This window comes from Podarcis melisellensis (assembly GCF_964234715.1).
Source record: "Podarcis melisellensis genome assembly, chromosome: 1".
Taxonomy (NCBI): domain Eukaryota; kingdom Metazoa; phylum Chordata; class Lepidosauria; order Squamata; family Lacertidae; genus Podarcis; species Podarcis melisellensis.
This window is the reverse complement of record NC_138528.1, coordinates 7,271,715-7,291,553: the sequence shown is the minus strand read 5'-3', so window position 1 is coordinate 7,291,553 and position 19,839 is coordinate 7,271,715. Positions and strand designations below refer to the sequence as shown.

Below are 19,839 nucleotides of genomic sequence, written 5' to 3'. Positions count from 1 at the left end.
CAGATGTCAAAGAGATAAACAACTACCTGACATTTAGAAGACATCTGAAGGCAGCCCTGTTCAGGGAAGTTTTTAATGTGTGACATTTTAATGTATTCTTAATCTTTGTTGGAGGCCACCTTTGTTGGGGAAACCCAGCCAGATGGGCGGGGTACAAATAATAAACTATTATAATTATTATTATTAATTATTATTATTATTGTTGTTGTTGTTATTACTATTAGCACATTATGCTTTACTCCTCATGCCTTTTAAAACAGAAGAAAAGATTTGCCATCCTAAAGAGCATCATTAGCTGCTTATTCAAGAGCCTTTGTAAAAAACCATGCACCAAAAATCCCAGTCCTGAACTGGAAATACCTTCAGTCCCGTTAGGCAAGGGTGAGCAATCCGGCAGGCTGCCGCGCGAGTTTCGGGCTCCTGGTTTACTTTCGCTATTAGGAGTTTTGGGCAGACCACACGACAGGTTTGAGAGAAGAGTCGATTTCAGAGGAGGGCGCCCCCGTTTCACCTTCTGCTTCTCCTCTTCTCTCTTTTCGTCTTTTTCACTCTCTTCTTTAGTCTGAACACAGATAGATACGAATGGTCATTTTACTACTGTGCAACACATCTTAAAGGATTTACAGAAAGAAAGGGTAATCAGAAAGGGGAAAGTCCCCTTTTTGAAAATAAAAAGGTTGTTTAGAAAAATAAGGCTATTAAATAACTCTACATACTTTTGCTTTTTTCTTTTGCTTCTTCTTTGAGCCTCCCTTCTCCACAGGCCAAATAATCCTATCAGCTTTCACCCATTCATCGTATCTACGGAAAACATACCATGCAGAATTATTACTCCTGTTAAAAATGGCTTTAGAGCAAAGGCTAATTGTAAAAAGAATCTCACCCTAAAAAGCATCCCCACCCCTAGATTTCAAGCCTACAAAGGAAGTCTTGAACCATACCCCACCCAATGTTTTAAATTTTAAAAGGTTAGTTAGTAGGTGAACTATAAACAGCACATCCCAACATTTCCAGTAAGTCAGTAGTCATTTCAGATATTGAATGCTTCTAGGTGTAAAATAAAATTCTTTTTTTTCCAAAATGAAGAAACTGTCCAATGACTTGTTATATATATATATTTAATGTATCTCAACTTCTTTCTTGCTTTACAGTTTTTCTTTCTCTCTGTGCCCCATACCTCCCCAGATCTGCTCCAGAAGGTTGGAGAACACTCCAGAACAGTGGGTGTGTGGCAGAAAGAGAGGGGGAGTTCCACTGCACTAGCAGAAACCCTTGCACCGATAATAGAATTATAGAATTGTACAGTAAGTAATAGTAAAGGTACCCCTGCCCTTACGGGCCAGTCTTGCCAGACTCTAGGGTTGTGTGCTCATCTCACGCTATAGGCTGGGAGACAGCGCTGTCTGCAGACACTTCCGGGTCACATGGCCAGCGTGACAAGCTGCATCTGGCGAGCCAGCACAGCACACGGAATGCCGTTTACCTTCCCGCTGGTAAGCGGTCCCTATTTATCTACTTGCACCCAAGGGTGCTTTCGAACTGCTAGGTTGGCACGCGTTGGAACCGAGCGACGGGAGCGCACCCCGCCGCGGGGATTCGAACCGCCGACCTTTTGATCGGCAAGTCCTAGGCGCTGAGGCTTTAACCCACAGCACCACCTAGAAATGTACAGTAGATAACCCCAAATGTTATCTAGTCCAACACCCTGCAATGCAGGGATTCCGCCACAGCCATCCCTAGCTGGGCTCAAACCACCCACCTTCTGGTTAACAACCAGACCCACTGTGTCACCTGCTCCTGGATATTGCCCTGGGTGTTCAATTGTGTCCATAAAGAAAAGGGAAACCATCAAAGGTTTGCCATGTCTTCATCATTTAACATTGCTGAGTAAACAAGAGGCCGTCCATCAAATCTTACCATTTGTGGGCACTCTTGACAGTATCATTTTCCTAAGCGAACATTTTTGGGGCACACTGACTCATCCCAAGTTGACTTTTAAAAATGGCTGAACGAAGCAGCTCCTAATACAGCCCAGGCAAAAACACTTGACGATGCTCACGCCTGATCAAAGCACACCAGGATAAAAGAGGAGGAGGGGCAGGACTGAAGGCACCTGTCTGCAGGGCCTCAGGTAGTCCACCTGAACGTTTATTTGCCACTACAATACGACTGCAAAACAAGATTACAAGGTTGACTTTCTTCTCTCCTCACCTTACATTCCAGCCATAATAATGCACCAAATACAAAACCTCTCCGTCATCGTTCTCTGTACTTTTAATACTGGCTTCGTAAATTTTCTGAGTTTTGCCACGGCCGTATTTTACTTTCACTTTGGTTCCCGTTAGGCAAGGCTCTGTGTCTTCGTCGCCCTCCTCTCCTTCCGATTCTCCTCGGTTTTCGAGTTCTTCCCTGCAGCGAGACAGGTAACAGGATGCAAACTAATTAGAGGCCAGACGTGGGCAGCAGCTGTGATCCTCCTCACTTACATTATGCTTGCATGGCGGCAATGCAGCACTGCCAACCTCTGCCTTGAATGAAAGTGACTCAGCAACTGAATCCAGGCAAAAGCGCACTTTTCCAAGTAATGAATCTTGTGCAAGCACCTAATCAATCCCACAGAGCCACAGTGGAGCTGATGGAAAGCGCTCAAGTCAATCCCAATGCAAGTCGCGATTAGCCTTTCATGACATTCATTTTAATTTGTTACTGCTGAGTACTTTTCTCAAGTGACTGCCTACTAGTTAAAGAAAGGCCTTTCACAAACAAATGCACAACTGCATGGTGTTCTAATGCCACCTTGAATTTGTACCCAAACAATTATCTGAGAAGCCAAAGGATGCATAGGAATTAGAGCAGCAACCCACTTAAATCAAAACATCATGAGTTTTAGTCAATTAAAACCTGAATATAGGTAAAACAGTATTTCTGAAGCAAGAAGTCTATTTCTTAGAAGAGTTCTTTCTTCTGTGTATGCAGGGAAGAATAAATGGCTCATTAGGTGGTGCTTGCTACCTTCAGTTTTTATTATGTATTTTGTAAATAAATAAATCCCAATAAAACCAGGCATACCTTTTTATCAACTCAAGGTTTTAAAAATAAAATAAGTCTAACTGGATTAAACAGGGCAATCCTAATAGCTACATCAACTTGAATATTACATCTTACAGAACCCTGCACACAAATATATTACTGTTATACAAGAAGCTCTTTCAAAATGCCCAGTACAGCCCAGCACCACAACAGCACTTCTTATCCATATTCTTTAAAAAGTTCCATTCTGACGGAACTGATGAATAAGCTGTGCTCAAGCACAGATTATGCTGTCGGAAGTCACCTTAGATAGGGATTTTTTTTTTTCTAAAGCTGAACACCCCAGGATTTTGCTTTAAGGCAGCCTAGATTCATGCTTTTGAATCATGGTGCTGGAGGAGACTCTTGAGAGTCCCATGGACTGCAAGAAGATCAAATCTATCTATTCTTAAGGAAATGAGCCCTGAGTGCTCACTGGAAGGACAGATCGTGAAGCTGAGGCTCCAATACTTTGGCCACCTCATGAGAAGAGAAGACTCCCTGATGTTGGGAAAGATGGAGGGCACAAGGACAAGGGGACGACAGAGGACCAGATGGTTGGACAGTGTTCTCGAAGCTACCAGCATGAGTTTGACCAAACTGCGGGAGGCAGTGGAAGACAGGGGTGCCTGGCGTGCTCTGGTCCAGGGGGTCATGAAGAGTCCGACATGACTAAACAACAACAAAGATTCATAGGCTACGGGTAATGAGAAACTATGGAAATTGGCATATATTTATTTCGCCAAAGAAAAGGCAGGAATTTTGTGTAGAGCTACTGCAGGAACTTGTGGCCCCTTCAGGTATTGCTGGACTCCAACTCCCACTGGTCCCAGCTGGCATGGCCAATATTCAGGGATGATGGGAGTTGTAGTCCAACATCTTGAGGTGCACAGATTCCCCAACCCTGGCACTGAAGCCTCCTATAACCTTCTTCCTCTTAGAGCCATCATACTACCAAGCTCTTTGTTAGCTGCCAACTTTTTAAAAAGGATGAAGACTCTGTCCATTTACGTTCTTATACTGAGCCTGCCCTATAAAACACCTTTTGAGATGCAATTTAACATGGATTAAGGGTCATTTTCACTGGGTGCCCAATTTCAAGACTTTTACACTTGCGTGCTACAGCATCAAACAAAAAGTAGAAGTAGTAAAGACATATTTCTTGCCTCCTGTCCTCCTCTTCATCTGACTCCTTGTCAGATTCCTCTTCCTTTTTTGCTTTCTTTTCCTTTTGCTTTGGTGTGGTCTTTCTGCTTCCAATTGGCAGCTCATTTTCCCTTTTTTCTGCATTACTGGACACGTCTTCTACATCTTTGTTCTCCTTGTTGCTGTCTCTTAGTTTGTCCGGCATTTTATCATCTTCGCCTTCCTTTTTAGCGACAGTGACATCACGAACAAGTCTCCTTCGTCCCTATGATAGTTGGGGGGTTTTGGGGGGGAGAGGGAGGTAGAAGAAAGCATGCTGTTTACAACTGCATTGCTGCCTTCAAGGCAGTAGGATTACACAATACATTGCTGCAGTATTAAGTTAAAGCTTTTTTCCTTGACTTGCAGGGCATCAGGGAATTCACCGACAAGCAAAATATATACCTGAAAGCCACCATCACAGCTTTATGAATAGGTATCTAAAAACATGGGTTCTGTTATCACGTCAGCAGTGTGAGCAGCAACAGATACAACCATGAGGAAAACAGGACTGAGAAAACGCAGGAGGAAATGAGGTGCCAGCTTTTTCCAGAATAAACATTAGCTTCCTCTCATTGGCCTACAGCTGGTTAATTAAACCCCTGCTGGGAAACCAAGAGTAGGAACCTCCTTTTTCACTGTACTTTTTCTTTTTTTTCCATTTATTTATAACCAAGCAAGGTATAACAGATGTCAGATAAAATAAAAGTAGAAAGAGATATCTAGAACTAATCATATAGGATTACATTTCCATTCCAAAGTGGAACATAATAAATTAGTATCACAAGGCTCTAAGTGATGGACCTTACCCTAGGAGACCTCTGCTCAGTTTCTTCTTTTTCACTTTCACTGCTGCAATCGTTTTCATCCTCCTCATTGTGAACCTCTATGGGGAACATCTCTGGCTCTTCTTTTACACTTTCCTCCATTGGCTCTTCTGGTTTCTGTACTGCTTCTATTATTTTTGGTTCATTGTGGTGGATGGTTCTAAACTGAATGTTCGCAGACCGGCAGTACTCTTCGAAACCATAAAGATACCTACAGGTTTCGGAAAAGGAATTTATTGGCAATGTAAAAATAAAATAAGCCTCTTTCCATCACCTAGGCAGCACAGAGGGAGAACGCGAACTCCCTTAACACCCTCAAGTTCTGCTCTAACACAAGAGGAGGTTCTGATCTACAGAATAATTCTCCCAACAATTGCAGCGCTATCGTTCCCCCACGCCACCCTCCAATTTTAATCCTGTCACAGTGGGAAGAAGGTTTCTCTCTGACTTCCTAGTGTCCTGACATATGGCTGCTCAGTGCACAGAGGACTCTTGGAAATGTGATTCTTATTAGGCTGGCTCGGGTAGCCATATCCTAGGGTAATAAGCAGAGATATGAATGAGCCTTGTGGTCGCGCATGCAGCTCCGTCACTTGATATGACAAATAAGGACTGCCTCTCCGAGTATGAACCGACCCAGATCCTGTGCTTGTCACCTGAGGCCCTTCTGTGTCTGCCCCCCCTCCCTGAGAGGTACAGAGGGTGACAACAAGAAAAAGAGCTTTTTCTGAGGTGGCTCCCGGACTGTGGGATGCTCTCTCTAGAGAGGTCAGCCTGGCACCATCCTTGCATGTCTTTAGGTGCTAGGCAAAAACATTCCTCTTTACACAATCTATGGCATTTTAAATGTGGGGAGAATTGTTGAGGATACGTTTTTTTCTGCAATTGTTTTTTAAGTTTTTAATTTATTTTATTAAGCTATGCATTTTATGTTTTTAATGTTGTACACTGCCCTGGGATCGTCGGATAAAGGGCGGTTTATGAATAAATAAATCAAGAGGAAGTCTTCAGTTAGCTACAATTTCCCCATGTCATTCATTCGTACTGACTTCCTTATTTCCACAATCTATATATCACTTGATTACAATAGTTTCTAAGCAGGGTACAAGAAGCTCAACACTTAAAAAAAGAGAAAAAGGCCGAGCTATAAAATTTCAAACCATGGCTTAATATCCCGTTTTGTCCTGAAGCCACTTAATCACCATTTCCCAGTATGGACATAATGCAAAACTCTAAGTTAAGTTGAAGTCTCTCTCCCAGTTTGCTTGCTCGCTTCTGTCAAGGGAGGAGCAGAGGGATTATAGGAGGAGTTGCAAGGCTTGTTTGTACTTAGGGTTCAACTAAGCAGAAATATGATTGCCCAAATGAGGCCATAAATTCTAGCTGCTGCCGACTTACCATTTTGCTTTTAAATGTAGTATTACATTTGGAAGTTTAAGTTGTTAGCCACAGCAGACAGCAGTTGGGACTGAGTTAGCAAGACAGAAAAATGTACAGTAACTAAAAACCTGTACAGCACCATGAAGTTATTGTTAGTGATATTCCCCCTTGCTATTGTCTATATTGCCTCCTCCCCCTGCCAAATCCTGCTTATGATTTCCTTCGGGTCTAAGTAAGTTCTGAGTAGTTGTAGCTTAAATAAAAAGAGAGACCACTTACTTTCTATAAGCAGTTTTTACATTGTAGGAAGCAGCGGAGTTCAAAATAGGAATGCCAAGGTCCATATAAATTTGCTTCCATACGGCTCCACTATCAATCTGTGCGGGAGGTAGAGAAGTATTTTAGGAGTGCAGTAGTCCACATATATAAATTAAATAGAAAACTAAAACAATGTTAGCATGAAATTAAAGGCTAGCTTTAAGAAATGCCATACTTACATTGTCACACCCACCCTGCTGATATACCAGTCTGAAAAGTTTGAAGAGGTTAAGATCCTTATAGCCCAGAACAGGTGGCTTATTGATAGGAGTTCCTAATTAATATAAAAGAGATATCAAAAGAAGCATTTATTACACAGGCTTTGCACTTTTACTCTAAAGCACGTATCTACACTTTATAGCTTATAAATAGCCACTTGCCTGATGTCATCTCTAGGCACTCAGGCTGGTCCCATTTTTCCCCTCCAGCCTATTAGACCACAATCAAGCAACAAATTTTGGCAAGTGAATTATTATTATTATTTGGCTGGTAAGTTATTTTCATGGCTACATTATAGGCTTCTTCTTCTAACTGCTTGGCTGTGAGCATCTGGAAGCAGAAGTTGATGCCTGGTGCCTGCTTTGATAAAACAGATTCTTCTAAATAGGATACAGACTGGCTTTAAGATAATGATGTGTCAAGTTAAATGTCACCTTTAAAGGTAATGGAAATTCCAACCTCTTCTCCCTTCCGGAGTGGGGCATAAATAGACTCAACAATCAATTAGTAATTTGACAGAATCATTTTTTTGCAAATGAGGAATATTTTTTTTTTAAGAGTTAAGGATACAAGCAGCAAAAAATGGAGGGGAAAATGACAATTAAGAGCTTAAAAGCACAATCTTAACAGTCTACTCAGAACCAAATCCTCCTGAACTCAATGGGGCTTACTTCTAGGAAAGTGGAATCAGGATTGCAGCCTAGTATTTTATTAGGTTCAATTAGGACCAAGGCTCAACTATAGAAAACCACTCAAATTGGTGCAAAACACTGTGGATGGTAGATTGGGACAGGCAATCCCCAGCTCTGAGTCCTTCAGGACTCAGAAGGTCACACTGGTTGCCCATTTGACCCTGGGCCAGGTTCAAAGTGGTGGTCAGAGAATCGTACAGTAAGGTGGGACCCAAAGGGTCATCTAGGGTCCAACCTCCTGCAATGCAGGAATCTCAGCATGGTCCCCCAGGGCTCATAGCCATAAGGATCTGCATGCTCAGTATTTTGTGGAACTCTCTATTAGCTGGTGTCAGACAGGCCTTCTTCCTAATGAACTTCCAGAACTTCTTTTAAAAAAGAATTTTAGAAGGCATTTTCATTCAATTCTTATTTTATGTTTTAACTCATTTTTAGTCTCATTGCATTGTGTCTCCTGTATGCTGCTTAGAGACAACTGCAATTAGCAGTATACAAACTGAAAAAATAAATACAGTCCCCCCACTGCAAAAATATAATCTGCAATCCAGGATTTATTATAGAAAATGAAAATATGCAGTGGCCCCATGAAGTCAACCACCCTTAAATATGTGCATGCTGTTATTATGGATGGTTACTGGTAATTGAGATTTTAAGATTTTCAGAGCATAATGCCAGGAAATTAAATGTCAAATCCAAATGAGAAATCTCCAGAAGTCATTTTCATTTCCATCATTTACCAGCAGAGAGCATCCAAAGCAAACATTCCTAGACAGATCCTGTTCTGTAGCAAGGATCTCAAGGACCTCTCTAGGCAGTTGATCTACCCACAGCAAGACATTAATATATGAGCATACAGGAAGTAGCCTTATACACAGAGCACAGATTCATCTAGTCCAGCACTGTGTTACCAGAAATCTTTTTAACAGAAGCTGCTACGGATTGAACCAGGAACCTCTCACAAACAAAAATGAACTAGGGCTTCTCCTCCCATGAGGTATTAGATTAGTTCAGCAACAGTAATTAGTTGCCCAGTATTTTACACTGTATTGGAGACAGATGTTACATGAGACAGCAACATCAGCCAAGAACTGTTGCCAAGGATTAAAAATGAGCAATTTTATGCATTTCAGAATTTCTAGCTGCGCAAGGCAAGAGATTTTTGAAGCCTTGGCTAACGCTAATAAGCTAACTTCTACCAGCCTGGAAATACAAGCAAGCTTCTCTTCATCATCCAGACAACAATTTGCACTGAGGAAGGCAATTCAATGTCTTATCTGTCCTTTTCAACCAACCTTAAGACGGTTTAGTTGCAAACCAACCTCAGAATCCCAGGCAAACCGAAACACTAATATTGTAAACTGCCCAGTGATCCTTGGATGAAGGGCAGTAGAAATTTAAATAAAAACAATTTTAATAAATGATAATAATATCCCTTTTTCAATGTGAGAACATTCATGCGAATTAAACCCCTTGACCTTGGATCAGTTCAACGCAAACATATAACAACAGGTTTAAATTGGCTAACAACATGACTGCAAACAATCATGCTCACTTGCTGCTTTCACAGCATATAGCGCTTTAGTTTGCTATCACTCTGCCTGGCACTTCAAGTTGCAGTGAATATAAGGAGTATTTCATTGATACTGCAACGGATTTGGACCTGACAAGCCAACTTTTAATTTTGTGTTCTTGAACCTAGACTACCCACAGCAAACTTGATGGAAGCCTGGCCCTTGAAAAGGTGCAGGCCACAACATGCACCAAGCACAGTGGATCAAGTTTGGAAGAACTGGTGACTGGGAGCACATTACAGCGTGTTTTTTTGTTTTAATCCAAATCCAAATAATTTGTATTGGTTTTCATGTAAATACAAGAACAACATGTAACTACAGTATCAACACGTTTCTATACTTGGCTTTCTATAACCTTCTGGGTATACTTCAAGATGTTGGTGCACACATATAGGGGGTTTTCAGATGCTTGCTATTAGCAGATGGGACTCGTGTCAGATACCGCAAATTCAGGTTGTGCAACTATAGTTGGTTGAGAGAACCTGCACAACAAACCCACTTCCCTCAAAGATTGAAATTTTGCAGTAAGGAAAGATATGGGAAAATGTGGGATAACACTTGCTTTGATGCAATGTCTTATAACCTCCCTGCAAACAAGTCAGGATGAATGCTCAATAAATTGGTCATCTGGCAGCGCTCATATTCCACCCAAAAAAGGGTCCCACATACCTGCTTCTCTTGCATGCTGCTGCAAACTCATTACTGCAGTAAGATTGCCTAAGAGGATTCGTTTTAGGTGATGGTGATGCTTAACGTTTGTAAACACCAGCCCAAATGACTTGCACATTTACTCTGAAGTAAATGTCTTCAAGTTCAATGGGACTTCTCCTTGAATGCACAGGAATGTGGTCTCAATAGCATTCAGAGCACATCACAAGCATTCGGCGCAATCAGCAAATATAGCACTGTTAAAATGCACTTCCACACTAGGTTCAGAGCTTCCATCATGCTAAAAGGCAGTCAAGTCTTACCTCTGTCTTCCATAAACTTGTAAAGCTGTTGGAGGAAATTGTCCCTCTCTTCAGGATCAAGCTCTTCCTCGGGCTGCCAAAAGAAAAGAAAAAAAGGAGACACATTTTTTTTTTTTAAAAAAGTACATGCTTTTGCTTAATTGCAGCATCATAAGCATTTGCATACGGAGAGCCGAGTTCGACAAATTTCAGATCTGCAAAAAAACAGTATTATAAAATTGGCAAGAGGGAACTATTCACCAAAATACGTTATATGGTATCCAAGCAACTTGATAGAAAGTGTCTTGCATGTTGACGTCTGATGGAGATTTGACAGGATCTGGAGCTGCCGTTAAATGCAAGTGGTCAGTCTTCATTTTGAAGGGACCCTGATGCCTGGTCTCATCCCCAAGAGACCACTGCCCCTGAAAATATACAGGGATTGGCTTATTAACCTGAAAAGCAGCTGAAGTTAGGTGCTCTATTAGAGTCACTAATCTCTGTTCAGTTTCAGCTGGAAAGTCATGGAACCACAAGCAGCATTACTTCAAATCTCAACTCACAAAGTATACCCTTCTCTCTTAGCAGAAGTGCTCTGGTTCAGGGTTCTTTCCAGCCAACTATGTCCTTCTGCAGGATTCTGTGAGCTGTAAGGCAGCAGCAGGGAGCCCTTTGCACAACAAGGGCCACGTTTCTTTCAAGACAATCTTCTGAGGGCCACAGGCCAGCGGATGTAGGGGCCAGAATAAAAGCAAACAGAGCAAAGAATGTGAATTTTACCTTTGCACAGCAGACTGGTTTCTTCACACACACACCCATCTCTCCTCTATCCAGACAAGGAAGAGGAACGATCAAAGTTCAAGTGAAACAGGGCCAATAAGGGATGTGGCCTGGGAAGTGTTCCAAGGGCCAGATAAGAGGCCTGGAGGGCCACTTCCTCGCCCCTGCTTTAAGAGGCCCCAGCAGGACCACTGCCTCCTTCTCCCACCCCCAGGTTTCAACTGACAAGACACATTCTCTGGCTACTGAACATGCTCAGTCCCCGCTGGGCTCTTCGGCCTCTGCATAGATTAAGGTGTTTGTACTTCTGAAAACCTTGGGGTTCCCCCAAGAATGCCAATATCTCTCCCATGTTTCCGCTCAATTTCTGGTGGCCGAGTTCCCTATTAAGTGATCTATGCCAAGAATGAAGCTTTCACTCCTGCAGCACATTTGCCGATGGATTTTTAAATCTCATCCAAGCACGGGAGACACATGACTCTGCTGCAGCATCACACCTCTTGCGGGACAGCTACCAATCCCAGTCTCCTTCCAAGGAACACAGGACCAGAATACATCGTTCCCACCCCGCTGTGTCCTTATAGCTACCCTGCGGTAGCAGGTGACGCTGGAAGAGGGCTGTTGGCCCAAGGTCACCAAGCAGGCTTCTAGGCTGAATGGGAACTTAGTCTGGTCTCCCTGTTCCCAGCCCGGGATTCCAACGACTACAACACATCCTGGGACAGCTGCATCTGAGATACATAGGTAACTCCGCTCCATTAAGTGACTTTTGCATCTATCTACATGCCCGGGGAGGGGGGAGGGAAAGGATGGCAGAGTATCCCAGATCACATCATTAATGACAGAAATATTCCTGGAAAGGAGATTATTTCCATGGGGGAGTTATTCTCCCCTCTAGACACCCTACAAACCATGATTTTGCAAACAAACACTTCTACTGACAATCATAATTATTCTTGAGTATTTATCGTGGTATTCTTTCTCTAAAGGAGCTTCTTGTTCTGAACAAAAAATTAAGTTGTGTCACCCAAGTGCTTATTTGGAGAGTATTTGGGGGCTGACATTATTAGAGTCACTTAGTGTTCATATTCTTTCACTTTTTGTGGTACGAGAGGGAAGGAAAGCCAAATATATCTATTCCAGTGCTGCAGGGGCCATTCTGTTCAATGTTTATTTCTCAGACAGGCTCCAGTAGCATCACATCCTTAAGACTTTGCAATTTCTTGTTTTCTGACAGTCTGTGTGCACCAGCCTTTATGTTAAATTTTACAGCATCACAATAAAATGCTTCAGAAGTACTTCAGGGGTTTAACGCATGTGTGTCAGGTGTAACTGAGCAAAATGTTAAATATTACACCAAGGTGATCCTGTACTACAGCAAAACGGTTAAAAGTAATCTTAAGGGTTTCTTTTATGCACGCTTACTTTTACTGGGAGCAAAGTGCTGAATGGAGTTCTGAATATGCACCATTTGATTTAACCTGCTTCACATAAATGGGGATTGGACTGGAAAGGGTGGATGATGTGTGGTGTCAAATCATATGCTTTATACATACAGGGACTGAAGTTCAATCCCAAAATCCCTCAGGAGCACTGGGAAAACACCTCAGCCTTAAACCTACTAATCTGTAAATGAAGCTACAAGCCCCTATAAAATTTCTCTTTGGAAGCAGGACTCTTATTTTTTCATATTTGATGATTACCAAATTCATTCAGTGATGCTATGGGATATTGTTTTAAATAAAATAGGAGAGTTGTTTTCCCCAAACTCATGAGCTTGACTTGCACTTTTGTGCTTCTTACATCAGTTTGGAAAAAGAAATAAAATGAAAGTTCACCCCAGTTTTCTTAATTGTGGGCCATGCTTTGCATAGAATAAAAGATTGAAACCTCTAATGCATAAGGCAATCTTATGCGTATCTACTCAAGGTTTAAGCCCCACTGTGTAGATTGGGTGTTACTTCCAAGTAACTTGAACTAAACTGAAGGCACTGTGTGCTACTAAGGAACTTGTGGAATATTAAGGGCTCTCTTGAGTAACTACAGGAATAGTTACTGATAAAGGAAGTACAGCAAGTGACCCAAGTTTGATTTGTTGCCAGAGAAGTAAACAGGAGCCCTTGCTCAGGCTGGTGAGGAGTGATTCCTGCTCCACACATATAGCTGGCACCTGCAGAAATCAACAGCCAAAACAACAGTGTTGGTTGGTGCTGACCTTTAAAGCCCTAAATAGCCTCGGCCCAGTATACCTGAAGGAGCGTCTCCACCCCCATCGTTCAGCCCAGACACTGAGATCCAGCGCTGAGGGCCTTCTGGTGGTTCCCTCACTGAAAGAAGTCAAGTTACAGGGAACCAGGCAGAGGGACTTCTCAGTAGTGGCTTCTGCCCTGTGGAACGCCCTCCCACCAGATGTCAAAGAGAAAAACAACTACCAGACTTTTAGAAGACATCTGAAGGCAGCCCTCTTTAGGGACGCTTTTGATGTTTAATAGACTATTGTACTTTAATATTTTGTTGGAAGCCGCCCAGAGTGGCTAGGGAAACTCAGCCAGATGGGCTGGGTATAAATAACAAATTATTATTATTATAAATACTAAGGAAATGTTAATGGCACTGGGGAAGACCTCTCATTCCTAGTTCTGCCTTAAATATTAGAAGGGTTTTAAATGGCAGAAAAATTTAATAGTGTTTGTTATTCTTCAAAAGGAGATAAACACAGAATTTGCCTCTGATGTGCAGTTTCTAGAACCTCCCAACCATCTTTTTTATAGCCTCAGAGGAATGTCTATATATAGTGAGAATTCTAAATATGAGTATAGAGCATTTATGCAAAACGTTTATAACGGTAGCTGAAGTTACCACACTGTGTCAGTATCAAGGTGTTGAAAGATGCTGCAAAGGTTTTAATTAGGTTTTTGCATTCCAAATAAACAAGAGCGCCACAAATGTCTATTTTCTTTTACTGCATTATTTTATCAAAGTACTACGAAATTGCTGGAAAGAGAGTCAAGTCCATTCTGCGCAGGAAACGTTATGCGCCTTCCAACAAGGACACAGGAGTCAAATGGCTATTGTAATTATTATGCTGCAGTAGGTATAGATGTTGTCAGTCACACGGGCGCTGAAGACGTTCAGCCAAAAGGAAATTTATGTTTACAAGGTTAAGGAATTTCAGAACATGAAAGTCCTGCACACTTTTGAAAGTTATCATTAAACAAACATCTATTTTTTTGCAGAAGCAGCTGTCTCCAAGCTTTGGGGAACAATTTCATCTCCCAATAAAATTCTGTAATAATATGAATAAAGAACAGCTACCAATCGTCTACAGGAACCCTGCTTTCAATCTTAACCTAGGGGTTTCATCAGATTCTACGATCACCTCCACCCCACTTTCCAAACTCTTCTGTAAGCCCAGCTTCAGAACTGAATTTAGCATGGAGACCGGGGTAATCCATATGGTGCCCCCTCTGGGTGTTGGGACTCCCAACTCCCACCAGATCATGGTCAATGGTCAGGGATTCTGGGAGCTGGTCCAACAACACTTGGAGAACCAAAAGTTAGCCAACCCTGTTCTAGACTCTTGACTAAGGCAGATCTCCAATAACTATAAAAAGCAACAAAAAGAGAAATCTGAAGTCAAAATGGCTGCTTTTGGTGTTTCTGCCTCCTCTGAGATAAACCCTCTGAACCTCTGTAGAGGTCCTTCAAGATCACAAAGGCCAGAGGACATGGTCCCCATTTTTGGACACAGCAGAGTATCCAAGGGGTACAATGTCTGAGGAAAGAAAGTGCCTTCTGCTATTTTACTGAGTTGCATACGGATTTGGCCTTTTTGGCCAAATCTGAAATCAGCTCCTCAACTGCTGGGGAATGGGATAGGAATGGATCTGAGCGAAGTGAAAAAGAGCAAGAGAATAATAACTGGAATAGCTTTCAACCTGATAAAATCTCAATACTAAAGCTTTCAATTGTAACTCAAGAGCAACTCATTAAAGCTCAGGATTAACAAGCAGTATTTGGGGACAACTGCAAAAAAGAAAAGAAAAAAAGAACCTGATCACCTGGATAATGGTACCTTGATGCACCGTTGCACATGGCGGTAATAACAAAGCCAGAAACTAGGCTTTGGGAAGAAGAATGACAAAGCCACATCACACCCACCATTTCTACAAGTCACTTCAGATAAATTGCTAACCTGCTACAAGGGCTAGGAAGACATTTCCTGGGTCGAAACCCAGTACTTGAATGGTTCAAGGGACTTATAGTACTGTCAGGAAAAAAATCAGAGCATATAAATATATAAGATTAAGAATAGTTGACCTATTGACATATCCATGTGGGAAAGGGGTAGTACAGGGGTAGGCAACCTAAGGCCCAGGGGCCACAAGCAGCCCACGGGGGTCGTTTAACCAACCCATGAGCCGTCCCCAAACAGAGCTGCCCGCTCGGCAAGTCCCCGCGTGCTGTGCTAAACCAGCGCAGCGCGGTGCAGGGACTCGCTTCCCTGATGTCGGAAATCGCGTCTGCGCATGCTCAGATGCAGAAAATCGCATCTGCGCAGGTGCAGGAAATCATGAACCGCGCAATCCGACCCACAGAGGGATCTCCGCTGGAGTTAACCAGCCCAGGCGAAGTAAACATTGCTGACCCCTTGGGTAGTATGTTGCAATGGGGGAACTGGTTTCTTTTCACTGACCGAGTTCTGGGTTCAAATTCCTACACAGGTACAGTGAAAACTGCATGTAGAAAAGGGGAGGCACAACAATAAGCAGCACATCAAGCACTGCTGTGGTTACACAGGCACCATACATTTCAATAGGACATGGGTTTGAGCCTCAAACAATCTCCACTGGAGCAAGTGAAGCCGTGATTGGTGGATTGGACCCAGCGTGTCCTTTATCCAGAGGTGGCTTACCAGTCCCGAGGCCCATTCCACTGCCAGAACTGCAAGAAAAACCACCAGGTGACAAAATCTCAGCACAAAAGCAGGTTTATAAAAAACCGCAGCCCGTTTCGAACAGAACTCCACCCCAGTTATTTTAAATATTACATTATTTTAAATGTAAAAGATTTTACATAGCAGGAAGAGAAGCCGGATGAAGTGCCCCTTCTTAGGACTGCATTTTACTTCTGAATCAAACCACTAAAGAAAAGAAAAAACCTGACATAATAACATAATATGCTTGAATATTTCCTTGTGGGGGGACTGGGGGGGAGGAGGAAAGGACTGGACTAGGTTTTAAGGAGATACATATATAACACTTTGACTTAATGATCCAGTAAGAATGATTTCTGCTGACAATATAAAAAGCAAATGCCAGTGTTCCACCAGCCAGACTGATCTCCATATCTTCACTTTTATATAAAGGTTCTCTCCTGCCATATGAAACAATAGATTCTGCATTTACCCTCTGCTAATCTCTCTTTCTGGTGTACTTTACCTTCCAGTCTCTACCAACATTTTAATTCCAAGTTAGGTCTAAAAAGAAATGCACAGGAATGCAGTTTTTATTTTAAAAAAGAAAAAACAAAGCTCCCCCCTCCCTCCTCTTTTGTTTGAAAGGCAGAAGCTCTTTAGGAGCCAAGTATCAGTTGTAAGCAACCACATATAAAAATATTACTCAGAGGTTAAAAGAAGGGGGATCGCCCTTCATTCACTTACCTGCGACAACGGTGTATTTACAAATGCTAACACACAGACACACACACAAAAAAAACCCTAGCGCAGATTGCAACAGTTCACACCCTGCAAAATGTGGCCTATTCACTCTGTATAACAACATGAGGGAGGGGGAGGGGGGAGGAGGAGAGAGAATCCACATTCCACAAACGATCAAGCCCTTACACTTTGCTCAGTATTAAAGCATGTTTGCATGGAAAGTGACTCCATTTTGTTTAAAAAGCCATTCTTTTTTCTGGCACAGGAACAAAAAATATCTATACATGCATTTTTTAATTATTTTATTTTGCAAGGGGGGAGAGGGGGAAAAAAAGAGGATTACATGCATTGCCACATGCAATGCTGAAGAGATCAGAAAACTTTAAAAAAAGAAAGAAAAGTAAACCCCACCCCTCACCAAAAAAAGAAAAAGAAAAGGCCACCCCCACCCACAGGGGCCGAAATGGATTAATGCTACACCTACTGAACGCGCGAGGAGTCCTTACCCGGCTGCTGCGTTTTCCTCCCAAGTGCAAACTGGGTTTTTTTTAAAAATATATATATTATGTATTTGCTTTTTCTACCTAATCTGCTCGCGGTGCCTCGCTGTACTTCAGCCTAACTTGCAAATATTTGCGTCCCTTTCTCTCGCTGCACCGAAGCCGCCGCCGCTCTGCAGCATTGCTCCTCGCATCCTCTCCCCCGGTCCGTTCAAATAAATAGGTAAATAAATAGATAAATAGGTAAATGCAAGGAAAGGGAGGAATCGGACATTACATGAGAGGAGGAGGAGGAGGAGGAGAAGAAAGGAGACAGCCCATTTCAAAGCATCTGGTAAGCCTCCCCGGGCAGCCTGCCAAAAGCCTCGGCTCAATCGTCCCCTCGCCCCCGAGCATGCGCACTCGCAGCCAACAGTGCGTCGCCATGGCAACCCCGCAGGCAGCCTCGAAGCATGAACAGCCATTCTGTTTGCAGCCTCGCAAGGCCGCAGACGACGAGGGGGAAGCGAAAGGGAAACACGGCTTTCAGCCCGGCCAAGTTTCCTCCTCGTCCAACAGGATCAAGGGCCGACCCCCCCCCCTCCGTGTTAAGGAGCAAGGGGGGGGGATTCGCAAAGTCCACATTGTCTATCCTAAATAAAAAATCCCTCACAAAGAACGAGCCATCAAAAAGCAAACAAACCACCACCACCCTGTGCTTGGATTTAACACAAACGCACACCCAAAAGCATGTAACTGCAGGATTTTGGCCAGACGAAGTAAAACAAGCTCTTCCTCAGGGGCGGTGCAATGCATTGCCGCTGCTTCCCTCAAAAAACGATGCACTGAGGGCTCTCGACGTTTCCTAACTTTTTTAAAGAAAAGAACTTAAATCCAGAAATTAAGAAGCACCTGCGAGTTTCCTTAAGCAAACCCAATGAACCTCTGGGGCTCCTCTTGCGGTAAACAAAGACAAATGGGGTTCGGCCCCAAAAGGGCGCAACAGTGCTTGCCTGCCATGTGCTTTTAAAAAGGCCCGCGGAGAATGGGGTATGGAAGAACGCTGTGAATAACGGGTCTCACAAACCATTGCTTCCTCCGAAATACAGTTACAGACGCTTCAGGTTACAGAGACTTCAGGTTACAGGCTCCGCTAACCCAGAAATAGTACCTTGGGTTAAGAACTTTGCTTCAGGATGAGAACAGAAATCATGCTCCGGCGGCGCGGCAGCAGTGGGAGGCCCCATTAACTAAAGTGGTGCTTCAGGTTTAGAACAGTTTCAGGTTAAGAACAGACCTACAAAACAAATTAAGTACTTAACCCAAGGTACTACTGTAGTCCCCACTCCCCCATCCACAAAAGGCAGTCATGCCAGGGATTCGGGCTGCTAACCTTCGGTGTTTATAAACTGGGTCCACTCCTATGCCAGATGTGCCCATTTGTAGCAGGTGAAGCCACCCACGCTGCTCACTCTCCAAACTGCCTTCTCAGAAATCCTGCTTCAGGCTTGAAGCCCTAAAAGCAGGACCCACAAGCTACAGAAAAAGACTGGAGAATGAATGGGTTGCTCTCCAGATGCAGCTGGACCTCCATCTCCCATCAACCTCAATAAGCATGGCCGACAGTGTCCAAGAATGTCTGGGGTCACAGGTTAGGAGACCCAAGAGAGCAGCAGAACCGTCAAGAGAGACACTTGATTGGCAAGCTGAATGAAGCCTTAATTTGGTCTTCCAGTTTTTATTAAAATCACTTAATGCCCTTGAAGGGTGGACTTTGTGAAGGGAAGCCAAACATTGCTACTTATTTCTAAGGAAATAAAAAAATTCCTTCCAGTAGCATCTTAGAGACCAACTAAATTTGTTATTGGTATGAGCTTTTGTGTGTATGCACACTTCTTCAGATACTATGCACACGAAAGCTCATATCAAGAACAAACTTAGTTGGTCTCTAAGGTGCTACTGGAAGGATTTTTTTTATTTTGTTTCGACTACAGCAGACCAACACGGCTACCTATCTGTAACTATTTCTAAGGAGTGTGCAATGAGGTTGCAAGAGGTATAAAAGTTAAGATTAACCAAGGAGCCAGGAAAGCTTAAATAAAGAAATAATCGCTCATGGGGGAGGAAGAAGAGCAGGCCTGTTTGACTTCAGCCAGGAGTGAATTTCACAGAAGGGGAAACCAGCTTGCTAAAGGCTCTCTTCATGAACTCACAGGTAACACTGAACCTGCTGAGATGCACAAAATTGGTCTTTTCAAAGTGAAAACCAACATGGCTACATTAGTAGGCAGTCCCCTCTTTCGGTATTTACGTTTTCTGATAAAGTAGACGGTGCCCCACAAACCGAAGGCGTTAATACAGCAGAAGCATGAATGGTTCGTTTTCCCACAAGGCCTGGCCTCTGGCACCCTGCCAGAGAGATCCAATATGGCAAATGGTCTCCTGTTTTCAGATGAACTCAGATCCTGTTGGATCCCAACCCTCGTTGACTTGAGTCATCATGGCCAACAGTTGGAGGTGATGGGAGTTGAGGTCCAGCAACATTTGGAGAGCCACAAAATCCCCATCCGTTCTAGGACTTTGCAGCTGGTTAACATCCAGTTTAGACTATTCACAACTCGGTGTGCATGCGTGCTACCTTTAAAGACACCCCAGAAACTGCAGTTGGTTCAGAACAGAGGCATTAGGGTTCTTGGCAGATAATTTGATC

General features: G+C 43.0%; 1 protein-coding gene across 4 annotated transcripts in view; it reads right to left on the bottom strand.

The window, feature by feature from the left end:
* Window positions 1-19,839, bottom strand: part of ARID4A (AT-rich interaction domain 4A) — a 60,629-nt gene that overhangs the window by 11,077 nt on the left and 29,713 nt on the right. For all 4 annotated transcript variants that reach the window (XM_081909263.1, XM_081909261.1, XM_081909264.1 and 1 more), the window contains 8 exons: window positions 10,233-10,305; window positions 6,959-7,053; window positions 6,741-6,838; window positions 5,064-5,292; window positions 4,236-4,480; window positions 2,212-2,409; window positions 717-801; window positions 361-562 (listed from right to left, as the gene is read on the bottom strand). In XM_081909263.1, coding sequence (XP_081765389.1) covers window positions 361-562; window positions 717-801; window positions 2,212-2,409; window positions 4,236-4,480; window positions 5,064-5,292; window positions 6,741-6,838; window positions 6,959-7,053; window positions 10,233-10,305 — 1,225 coding nt within the window. The remainder of the gene's footprint in view (window positions 1-360; window positions 563-716; window positions 802-2,211; window positions 2,410-4,235; window positions 4,481-5,063; window positions 5,293-6,740; window positions 6,839-6,958; window positions 7,054-10,232; window positions 10,306-19,839) is intronic.